Source organism: Natator depressus, chromosome 2, assembly GCF_965152275.1.
Source record: "Natator depressus isolate rNatDep1 chromosome 2, rNatDep2.hap1, whole genome shotgun sequence".
Classification (NCBI taxonomy): Eukaryota; Metazoa; Chordata; order Testudines; family Cheloniidae; genus Natator; species Natator depressus.
In genome coordinates, this window is record NC_134235.1 from 179,057,313 (window position 1) to 179,069,923 (window position 12,611).

General features: G+C 38.2%; 1 protein-coding gene across 3 annotated transcripts in view; it reads right to left on the bottom strand.

Moving 5' to 3' along the window:
* GOLGA4 (golgin A4) overlaps positions 1-12,611 on the bottom strand; it is a 103,082-nt gene that overhangs the window by 17,437 nt on the left and 73,034 nt on the right. For all 3 annotated transcript variants that reach the window (XM_074945394.1, XM_074945396.1, XM_074945395.1), the window contains 4 exons: positions 9,215-9,328; positions 4,194-4,214; positions 3,904-3,972; positions 3,057-3,132 (listed from right to left, as the gene is read on the bottom strand). In XM_074945394.1, the coding sequence (XP_074801495.1) occupies positions 3,057-3,132; positions 3,904-3,972; positions 4,194-4,214; positions 9,215-9,328 (280 nt within the window). The remainder of the gene's footprint in view (positions 1-3,056; positions 3,133-3,903; positions 3,973-4,193; positions 4,215-9,214; positions 9,329-12,611) is intronic.

The following is a 12,611-nucleotide window of genomic DNA, read 5'->3' on the forward strand; positions in this document are numbered from 1 at the left end:
TTTCTTCTCCAATGTAATAGTTTCCTGGCTTTAATCAATTACAGAGCAAGTTACTTATAATGAAAGGAAAGATATGTGCCAGATTGTCTGGATTGTGCCTCTTGTGATCCATTTCAAGCACCATCATCTGTATAAATCTGACTCAGCATTTTTAAAGTATTACTTCATTTGGAGTGAATCCAAAACGTACAACAGCAAAATCCATTCAATTACAGTAACACAATTACCAGTTATGTGTGTTTATGCCATACTGGTATAATCATCATTAAAATCAAGTATGTTCAAAGTACAATATATTTTTACACCGTGTTGGGGTTTACATTGTGTTACAAACTTTACCTACTAATCAGTAAATCTTTAAAAACTAGATATAAAAAGATTTAAGGGAAACAACAAAAATCTATACCAAGAAAGATAAAAGACTAGAAAATAAAACTACAATGTATTGTAGACTGAAGATTAGTCTAACTACGATATATCAATATAAGCACTATTACACGAGCATACAAGTTTGGATGTTGTACTGCTTTAACTATATCCTTTTCTAATCCGATATAGTAATAACAAAGGTGTGCTTAGACCAGACCTAATTCTAGACACAAGCAAGGTCTTTCTTTGGAAATGTCTATCTTATTCAGCTTGTTTCTTAACTTTTTTCAGGAGTTTCCCAAATGCTCGACAGAATGGACATTTCAGAAAAATAAGCTTCACAGATCCACAAGGAAAGGAGCAATTTCCACAAAACCCACTAGAAATCATTGATCTCCATATCTAGGACAAAGGAAAAAAACTATATTCTTGAAGAATAATCATTCTTGTCGAGTTACATATCCAAGTCTAATGAGCAGCTCTCAGGAAACCCACGAACAGTTGTGCATTTACCCAGAATGTGAACATATATTTTACAACTTTCCAAAAAGCTAATTACTTCAGATGTATAAAAAATAAGTGTGTATTTTTAGTATTACTTCCAATTTAATTGTAAGGAGTTTTTTTTTTTAAACAAATATAAAAAAACCAAAAGGAAGCAGCCAATGCAAAGAACAAGATGTTTATCACAACAATCATTACTCATATTAAGAAAAAGAACGGTGAAGTATATAACTTTATACTTCTAGCCTTTGTGTCTGTTCTTAAATTTTGATACAAGAAAGGGCCACTGCATTACCACAAAATCAGTGTAACGATTTAAAATCTAATCTGAAGGATGCTTTTTTTGATAACAGAATGTATGAGCCATGCTGTAGCATGGCTTCATTAGCTCATCCACATGAAACAAAATTTAGTGTATTTTTCTCATTATGTCACCAATATAGTTTTAGTTATCACAGCGGAGTGTGACAATGCTTTGAATTATACTCAATGTTTTTTAAAGAAAGAAAATATTTTATGGAAAATGATAGAACATATTAAATTACCTAACGGTGGTTTTCCTCTTCTTCTGACTTTGATCATATCACTCCCTGCAAGTATTTTTTACTGGCTTGCCTGCTGCAAGAAATTCAAACTCCTTGCCTCTACTCTCAAGGCTTGACAAAGATCTCCTACCACCTATATTTCAGCACTTGGCCTTAGAAGGCTTAAATTTTGCACACTTTTGTGTCTCTAGTATTCCCAAACAGGATGTGACTATTACTTCTCACACACTTCAGAAAGTGCTAGGTACTGAACTTTTTCATACCAGCCTCATTTCTTCAGAAGAGTTTCCCCTCTAAAAATTCTTCTTTTCTTCTATTGTTTAGCCTTTAGGTACTGTTCCCCTATTTGTCTGCTCCCACTCTTCTGACCTTTTCTTTGTCTTTGTCACGGTTACTGAGTTTTTTAAGACCCCTATTAGTCTTGATTGCATCCGTCAGGTGACAGGCTTGGCTTCCTACACTTTATGACGGTTCTATTACTAGAGCTCTGGGCTGCAGCTCCCCTCTTTAACCAACTGCGTTAATCTGACAGGCCCAACTGTGTTTGGCAACTATAATCCTTTTTCTCCAGAAACCTGTGACAGCAGCTAATTAAAGTGACTCAGAACCAGCTTCTTCAAAATAAAGTAGCATTTAATTAGCAAAAGGAACACAGCATTTAGGAAAACAGGTTAACACATGGCCTTACCTAAACTTAACCTCTCTATCCATAGTTCAGGTAGGTCCAGCCTACTCCCAGCTCTCTCTTGGGAAACCCAGTCTGCTTGCTATAGTCTCCATATCTCTCTGTTAATGTTTTCTTGCCCAACTGTCAGCCCTCACTGACACTCCCTGGCAGTCTCTGGCTATCCAATCCCCACCCTTTTCTAGACCTAGGGACCTCTAACGTTTTCGTGTTCCCTCTGATATCTCTTCTCAGCCTTGGTAAAACAGTTGTCACCTGGGCTCGGGCAAACATTCACCTCTTCACCACTATAAACCTGGCTATTACATGTGAGCATTAGTTGGGATGCTCCATAACTAGACCATTATTTTACCTTTCCTGCTTGGTTACTCTAACAACCCCATAGTAAGTAACAACACAAACACAAAGGCATGCATCATATTCATTCAAAACAACAAAACAACCACAGTATTTTATCTGTCCGAAGTAACCTACGAGATTCCTGAGACACGGCTATGGTTTACTGATTGCACTGCATCACGCATGTGTATAGGGCTAAATAATAAAATGCCACCCCATAATCAGACTATAGATTTACAATCAAATACTTTCAACTTTTTGTGTTTCACTGATTGCTGTGCTTTTTTGTTCTGTTTATTCCTGACTATAGAGAGACATAAAGCTCTCAAAAGCTCTGGTAGAGAGGTTACAAAGCTCTTATAGTGGTGACAAAATAAATATAACTATCACAAAATGTTCATGGAATCATGTGACAGCTCTAGTAAACTCTAATAGGACAAAATACGAGCAAGATTCCATAGTGAATCTCACAGGATCTTGCACAGCCATTATGCAGTTACTGAATGTCACATTAGAAAAAAAGATTAATATCACTTTTTCAAACTTTGTGAAGTGTGACCATTTCCTTTAAAGAGCTATTTTATTTACTACGTGATGAAATATGTTTTCCTTACCTCTGTATGGTGATCCGACAGCTGTGACATACACATTTTTCTCATAACTTTTCAACCTGTCTTTCAGTATATGAATCTAAACAGTCACAAAAGGACAAGTGATGAATGTAAACAATTAAAATGAAACATAACTGAAATGACTTTCAGATCTGCAACATGAACATCTCAACCATTCATGTACGTGAGATGCTTTTTTTGTTTGTATAAAAAGAAAACACTAAAAACTGTTTCCATACTGGACTATTCAGGGGTTAAACAGTACAAAACTATGAAAATTACATTTTAAGGCTAGCTGTTAAACAGCATTTAGCTCTACTGTGGGAGAGAAAAAAAGAATAAATTGCCATGGCTTGAGATGGGACACCAGATGGGGTGGGCCAGTACTCTGAGGCTCTTCCAAGCATTCCCTCTCAAATGTTTATCTGACTGGTTCATGCTCAGGGTCCAACTGATCACCATATGTGGGGTCAGGAAGGAATTTTCCCGAGGTCAGATTGGCAGAGACTTTGGAAGGGTAGGGGGTTCACCTTTCTCTGATGCACTGTGTGTGGGTCACTTGCCAGACTTATCTGAGTTCTTATTTAATCAATTCCCTGCCACTGCAGGGGCCTCAAGCAGTGGTGCACTGCAGTCCCCACTATGGTCTGCCTGTGGCACATGATAGTTTAGCCTGCTGCAGGCTGTAATACTTTGGTTTAATTTGGGTTGGTGGGTTTAGTGCGTGTGTGGCGCTGGTGGTAGCCTGTGAGGTACAGGAGGTCAGACTGGATAATCTGGTGGTCCCTTCTGGGTTTCAACTCTGTGACTTTATGAACACAAATTCTTCTTATTCAAACAAGACCCCTACCTGCTCCATGAACTCCTGCTCTTTCAACTTTGAATCATTGACAAGAGTTGTCTTCTGTGCTAGCTGTATCTGAAAGAAAAGCCACATATGGGATTCAATCAATCAATCAAGTATTGTACATGAAATGCAAAAGTGTGCAGTGTAAGTACATTTTTTCTTGTTAAACTTTTTTTTCCCTTTCATCAGTTAATATATGCAATCCTAAAAACAGCACTTCTAATCACAAGCCACTGAGGAGCACAGTATAATCATCTAGATAGCACAATGAACCAATGAAATTCAAAACTTACCTGAAGCTCTGTTATTGTTACCTAGAACAAAAAAGATACAATTAAACAAAATGCTTTTCATTTGCATCTTTAGAAATAAAATATAAAACTACAACAATATCTTTCGAAAAGAATTCATGCCAGCATGGAAAATTACACTGGACAAGAATACACAGATGTTAAGAGATAGTAGCAGTCGATTAAGGATTAATCGGTCACCTAATCAGGACTCTGTGTTTGTGACTGCTGACAGCAATTAGGATCAAAATACCAAATTACGTATATACTCAAATTTTAAAATAAAGTCTTGTAAATGTACTTCATCACTGTTACATGTATCTAGAATGAGTAATGTAAGTTACGCTTTGAATAACATTGGAAGGCGTATAACCAATTCATTCAGCTATGACCAATTCACCTTTACATTAAAATTAAGTTAATAAGCTAATATGTCCAATCTCTACAAAACAGATACTGTGTAATAATGGTAACAGAATGCTCATAGAATACAGTTAACCTTACTGAGAATACTGTATACTTTATACACACATGCTATTGATATATTTATATCTAATTATGTAAATTAAATTAGGTCTTTTGGCTTACAGTTACTCAGGGTGTTACTGGAAACATGCAAGGTAAATTTTCATATGACAATAGCTTCCTTATCCAAAATATTGTTACCTTTGAAAGTTGTACATTTATGTAGATATGCAAATTATCTGAGGTGGTTACTTCCAATCTTTTTAAATGCTTAGGTTTTTTTCAATTGATAATGCTGTATTAGTTATACATTTTGCATATTGGGTTATATTAAATGTCAGCAACCTTAACTGGGTGTCAACACATTTGTGTGAAATGTATTGTAATTTTTAAAATACAGATCTTGAAAGGGTAAATCAGGGCAATATATGAAACTGAAGGTTGGTTACTTGTAACTGTAGTTCTTCAAGATGCATATTCATAGTCTTGGGGGATGCGCCAGCCTGTGCAGCTGAGAGGATGAAACCTTTTGGTAGCCGTATCCATCAGAGCGCCCCGGTGCCCCTCCGACCATCCACCCCCACTGTTCGAGCACGTTCTGAGGGCCTGGTTCTAATAGGGGATGTGGCACCCACTGCTCACAGTTACCTTCCTATGTGGCACCCACCTCAGTTACCTTCCACTGCTAAAGTGGAATTCCAAGTAATACTGAAATAAGGACTCCGCAAGAGTGGGGAAGGCAGGCAGGGAGTGCAAATACTCATACAAATAAGTAACCTTGGTTTCTTCTCCAAAGGCCCCCTCTGCATATTCCCACTCTTAGGAAGTTTGGCAAGCAGTACATCAGACGGATGCAGGGAGAATCAGTCCTAATTAAAGAATGACGGGAGCACCACTGCCAAACCGTGTGCCAGATCTGGCTGCCAAATCCAATGCATAATGCTTCATAAAAGTGTGAACCAAAATCCACATAGTAGCTTTGCATGTTTCAGTAAGGGAAATATGTTTAATGCATGCTACAGATGCAGCAATTGCTCTAATAGAATGGGCTCCAAGATGAACAAGAGGAGAGAGTGAAGTCTCTCTATAACACTCTTCAATACACTGTCTAACCCATCCAGACAAAGACTGTGCTGAAAGGGCTTGAACTTCAGAGTTACCCACATATGAGATATATAACTCAGGAGAGGAACTGAAGTTTTCAGTTGTAGCCAGATAACGTAAGAGTGCTCTCTCTGTATCTAAGGAACGTAACCTACAGGGGTATGAGGTTTTGGAAAGAATACTGGTAAATGAATACTTTGATTTACATGAAACTCCAATATCACTTTAGGACAGAATCTGGGATGCAGTCTAAGAATCATCATGTCCTTATAAAAAGCAGAATAATGTGGGTCTGCCATTAAGGTACGTAGATCACTAACCCTTCTAGCACAAGTGATTGCTATCATAAGAGCTGTCTTCACAGAAGATGCAACAAAGAGCAGCTCACTAGAGACTCAAACAGGGGAAACGTAAGTTGCATTAAAATTGGAAGTTCAAATTTCACGGAAGTGCAGTGTCCCATACTTGCAGATCCAAATTCAATAAGCTTTTTAACAAGTTTTTCAGCAACATATGCGAAAAATGGATTTTCCATTAATGAGTGTGACAAACGCTGCTATTGTTGCTAAGTGGATCTTAATGGAGGAGACAGACAAACCCAGTGCTTTCAAGCATAGTAAATATTCTAAAATAAGTTGCATGGGGGCTGAACAAGGGTCAATATTCAGACAGCCACATAACCAATCTTTTCCAATTAAAATTGTATTTTTTCAGCTCTCCTATCCTTCCTTTCAGATCCCTTGGAATTATTTTGGATCCCACTGGCTTGACCAACAAAGCCTCTTGTAATGGAAGGGCCTGAAGTCAACTTTGTCATTCCTTTTGGGCGAAGGAGTAAATGTGCTGCAGATAGCACAGTGTGCCATGGAATGACTTTCATCTAGTCATTTCAGACACCAAACATGCCCACCAGATGGCCTGAAAGACACCTCTTAAAAACATGCTGCTTTGCACTGGGATCTACCAAAAAGAACTAGTTAAGTATTCCTCCTCCAAAATAAAACCCTAATCTAAAACTATCCTAACTTTTTAACAATAACTAATCTAAAAAGGCACTTATATTGCTACAGATCTGCAAGGTCTGGAGAGATTCATGCTCTTTCACTGCTGCAAGTGGAAGGAACTAAGGCAGCAATAGGCACCACATCCTCTTTTATAGCCATGCTGTCAGAATGTGCGCATACACTCAGGGTGAGGGTGAGAGAGGCGCATGAGCGCTCTAAGGGCTTGTCTACTCTGGCACTTCACAGCGCTGCAATTTTCTCGCTTGAGGGTGTGAAAAAACAACCCCTGAGCGCAGCAAGTTTCAGCGCTGTAAAGTGCCAGTGTAAACAGTGCACCAGCGCTGGGAGCTACGCCTCTCGGGGAGGTGTGTTTTTTAAGAGTGCTGGGAGAGCTCTCTCCCAGCGCTCTGCTGTGACTACACAAGCCACAGTAAAGCGCTGCCATGGCAGCGCTTTAGCATTGCCAGTGTAGACTAGCCCTAAAAGGAACTTCTACCAGAAGGTTTCCATGTCTCATCTCCACTTATCAGTACATCCCCAAGACTGGAAATATACAGAGGACACTAGATGACCTTTACGTACTAAGTACCTAAGGTTTTCTGTCATGTCCTCGGATGGAGTGCAGAAGGGAAACAGCTGCTTTTCATGGGTCCCTCAGCAAGACAAGATTCCTTAACATTCAGATTGCAGGTGAGAAGTTCCCCTTCTGCATGCCATAAAAAATGTGCTTCTGTGTTCCTTATGGAGCTCAAATTCAACAGGAGCAGGAGCCTGCTTGAACAGGCACCTTCTCTTTGCTGTTAGAGTTCATTTCTAAAAGATTCAAACACCCCAGTTGAAAATTTTAGATGTTGGCTATTGATGAATAATTATTTTATCTGTCATGTCATGGAATAAAAACATATGCTATGGCAAAAATATTATACTTACTTTAAAACTAATTATACTATGTGCAAGCTTTGGTTTAGATCTACATTTACCTAGTGTGGGAAGTGTTACAAGAAAGCCATTTATAAATTAGAAGGATGTGAAGAAACAACAGCGAACAAATATTAATTCCTAAAAAGGAGTAGCTTTAACTTACTTGAACCTGAAGCTTGAACAGTTTTGTTAACTTAGCAGAAAAAAATAGCAAAAAGGAAAAATGGAATAAAGAATATGGATAAGGGACAGAAAGAGCAAGAGAAAATGAAGGGTAGTAAGGGTCATAAAATATTTTACTTATACAGGTTCCACTTATTCTAAATGCATCCTGGGGAGTATAAAGCTGACAAAATGTCCACTTAAATTTATGCAAATGTATACACAATTCATGTGAATTTATGTAAATATATGTGGCCCACTGGCACTGCACAGTTTGCTTACCCAACCCCTCAATGTTGCAAAGGTGCACCATTGCATTAGGTAAACTGCAAAGCTAGTTTCCTAGGAAAGCAATTCCAAAGTGAAAAGAGCTGGGAAGAAAAACAAAGGCAAACAGCAAAACAACTTTTAAACCAAATAGGGGAAAAACCACTCCCACCACATACACCTGACAGCCACACAATTCTTTGGGTCAGGGAGTGTGAGAATGGTGTCCTAATAACTAAACATCTGCAAAATAAATGGAGCTCCCTTTACACAAGATCAAAAGGAAGGCATTATAAATATTAATCCGACACATGAAAACAAAAATAATCATCAGTGACCTTAAAATGTCGTCATCTGAATGGGAATAGATCATTATCAAGTGTCATCTGTACAAACAATTGTAGCATTTCTCCATCAAGACAACAACTATGCAATGAAGGTTGATTCTCAATGCATCAGCAAATAACTTATGAATGAACAAATATGTATCAATGTGTGTGTAAATAAAAAGTTCATGGGACATCAGATTGGAGAGATGAACATGAAGTTTGTTAACATATCATCAGAAAAGAATTCAGCGGGGATTTTCAAAAGAGCCTAAGGGAGTTAGGTGCCCAGACTCTATTGAACTTCAATGGCATTAGGACCCTTAACTACCTCAGGTTCCTTTAAAAATCCTATCCTTATTCTGCAAATATTTATAACTTGGATACAATGACTGTATTTACACAGGCACTTTGAAACAGAACCAGACTATTGCTCCTATGGACACATTACAATTCCAAATTTCTTATAATCAAAATGGGAAAATTTTGCATCCTCTTGAACAAGTTACAAGTGCTTCCAGTGTAAAGTCAATGTTTAAAAACAAAGGAGCAGAGGGGAAAAAACAACCAAAAAGCAAACTATTAAAACAAGATCAAATTAAATATTGCACAACTTGCAGCAAAATAGATTGGTCAAAGAATTCAGAATTGCACAAGAAAGCCAAAACCTGATATATAAACAGAACCCAGGTCAATTAACAGCTATTACAAGGTCTCATGAAAACTGTGACACTAATGCCTAAAGTTACAAGTATAAATATTAATGTCAGCTCACTTCTTCCCTGTGCCTATTCTCCTCATCGGCCAGCTTTTGTTTGTATTCCTTCTGCAATTCCTCCAGCTGTGTTTGCAGCTCATTTACTTTTGCTGTCATTTCTTCTTCACGAGCCTTCAGAATGAAAAATAATTGCATTAAATTTACATACTACACAGTTAATGTCTAAACACTTAAAAAAACCTTCTCACTGGATTATACAAAAAGCACTTAAAAATAGCTCAACTTCATATAGAGAGGAAAATAATCAACTTGAAATGCAAAGGCTCTCACTGAAAGTTTAGGACTACTCAATTTATATTACCTTGAAAATGAGGAATGACATTAGGGACTTATCAGATAATACCGGCAAAACTTCAATTGTCAAACACAAAAACAATTAGTTAGCTTTTTGAAAATTTTTAGTAAGGATTATACATTTTTAATGAGTAGAAAAAAGGCATTCAAATGATATTCAATACTTCCAGAAGGTGTGCAGTAGGTAGATCAATTTAAGCAAACAGAGATTTTTTGAAAGAGACATGTCATGCAAACAAAATTTTCTATACTCTATCTTCAATTTATTGGCAATGACCGGGGCTTAATCACGTCTTGTCTCCAATATTTTAATTCTCTCTAAGGTTGTACTAAATCTCTGTTCTTGGAACTTCACTGAGGTACTAATGGTGTGGTCAAGCGATTTTTGATTCAGGAAGTGAGACCATCTGACATCCTTTCAGACTGCGTGACTCCCTATCCACTGAATTTAATTTAAAATTGCCATCTTCATTTTCAGTGCTCTCTATCTTTCCTTTCCCTTGCTTTTCTGACCATATTGCCCATTTCTCCACTTGCGCATTCTGCTCCTCCAGTATCAGTCTCTTCTATTCCATCTCAATGACTTTTTCCTGACGGGAAAGGGGTTTTCCTTTTCTGAACCACTTACAAAGCTCCAGACTTTGTCTATGAATTATTGAAGTATTACCCATCAAGCCATGCAATCAAATCTGTTTGTTCCAGTATACAATTAACACTAAACCTCTGTATCTTTCCCTTGCCCCATTACTGCATTTCTTTCCTTTCCTATTGTAATAGTCTTTTTATTTATGCATCACTAAATGTGTGCTGAGCACTTTGCAGATAAGCATAAGAATAATATCTACTTAAATCTTTACTGAATTTGAAACTGAGCCCTTTTCCTCCACCCCATCTTTGTATGTAGTTCATCCTCTTGAGAGTAATCAAACCTTTACATGAAAGTGGTTTTAACTGTAAAGTGTTTTACAGTTCTATGTAGGAAAACATATAAAAATACATTCTACTTTATGACTACCAGTACTCCCCAGCCCCAGAACACATAGTGACTCCTACTTTTCAAGGATAAATGTATTGGGACCCCAAGCAAAGTCATCTTAATTTTTTGCTCGGAAAAGGTCTAAATCAATCTCCCCTTTCTCCATTAAATCTAGAAGGGACATAAAAATAACCCTTCCCCCTCCAAAGTGGTGCCCACACCACAGTTGGGTGTCTTGGTGCGAATGAAGTTCCTAAAGATTTTACACCCTTTCATTCTGGGAACTCCATAGGGCTCCTCAAATTTCTGCCCAATAAAATCATAGAAGTCTAGGGATGGAAGAGACCTCAAGAGGTATCTAGTTCAGCAGTACTCAAACTGTGGGTCAGAACCCCAGCATGGGTCATGACCCTGTTTTAATGGGGTCCTCAGGACTGGCGTTAGACTTGTTGGGACCCAGGGCCGAAGCCAAAGCCCGAGCCCCACTGCCCAGGGCAGTAGGGCGTGGGCTTCAACACTCGGCAGCAGGACTCAGGCTACAGGCCCCTTGCCTGGGGCTGAAGCCCTCGGGCTTTGGCCCGCCTGCCCCAGGTGGACATGCTCAGGTTTCGGCTTTGCCCCTCCGCCGCCCCCCCCCCCCCCCCCCCCCGGGGTCATGCAACAAAGTTTGAGAAACTTTTGTGCTGAGAAAGGATTAAGTATATCTATAGTAGCAACTGTTGTCATCATATTTAGCAAAGACTGAAAAGAGAAGCAACATCACTGCGTAGCAGCGAAACAGATCATCCTTATTATGAGTTTCAAAATACTTTTCCTGGCTTGAAAAGCAGAATAAAAGTCTCAAGGTCCTTTGTGTAGCAGTGTACACCCTTAGCTACTAGCCCTGACTTTTTTTTTTTTTGGGGGGGGGGGGGGGGCAAGATGTACACAGCAGTAAATCCCATGTTTTGCACCAAAGTGAGTATTCTGGAAGTCTAAAATTGTCTGTCATACATATTACAATTCCAACATTAAGATGTCAATAAAGATGCAGTTATAGGACAGTGCAGTATGAATCAGACTATACATTAAGTAAAACTATTTCCATTTCATTAAAGGAACATCTCTCGCTTAGAAAAAAAGATTGGGAATCTTCTGTTCCAGAACTTCTTGATGATTTTAGCTTGTCTTAATTAACAGTCATGCCCATAAATCATTTATTTACTTCTCAGCAGCATTCAAAATGTTACAAACTATTAATCTGCTTCCAATAAAGATGGTCAGTAAATACAAAGCATTTTATCAATATGGTAGAACCAGGAGTGTACAGTTTAACAGTACTGAATACTATCAATATTAGATCTGACTGGAAAATGGAATTTTTGTCCCATTGAAAATTTAAGGATCAGAAAAAAGCTGTCCCATTTCCAAACAAAAAGTAAAAACCTCAAAGTTATCCACAGGATAGAAATTTTTTTTAAATAAAAAGATTCCATTTGGCTTGCGAGCTTCCTGCCTGGAAGACAGAAAATAAAGTTGACAAGAGCCTTCCAGGCAGGCAGCTGATGTGTTATCGTTTTGATTTTTCCAAATAAAAATAGATTTTCAAAAAAACTGAAATTTTCCTAGAGAAAATTCTGATTTTGCAAAAAGGGCATTTTCCTTCAGGAAGCCATTCTGATGGAAAATTCCCACCCAGCTCTAACCAATATGCTTGGCACTTTACAAAACAGAGACATGGGGTGAAATTTTAAAAAGCACTTACGTGACTTAGAAGCCTAAGTCCCATTGACTTTCAATAAGATTTAGGCTCCTAACAGCTTAAGTCACTTTTGAAAACGCACTTATACTTGTAAGGGCTTGTCTTCACTGCAGCATTAACTCACTGCAACATTAACTGCAGTATTAACTTAAGTTCTGTCTACACACAAAACCCCCTTAGCTTGAGGGTGCTGGTGCTTTTAATTCAAGCTGACTAACCTGTAAGGGGACACAGTCTACAGCTAGGGTTGGTAAAACACATATCAGCTACTAACACAATCACTCTGCAATCCAATGAGTCTGTGTACTTGGTGGTAATTTGCAGTGTGGCTGAACTAGGCTTACTGAGAGAAGTTAAATCAAGTTATCTATGCTTGAGTTAAC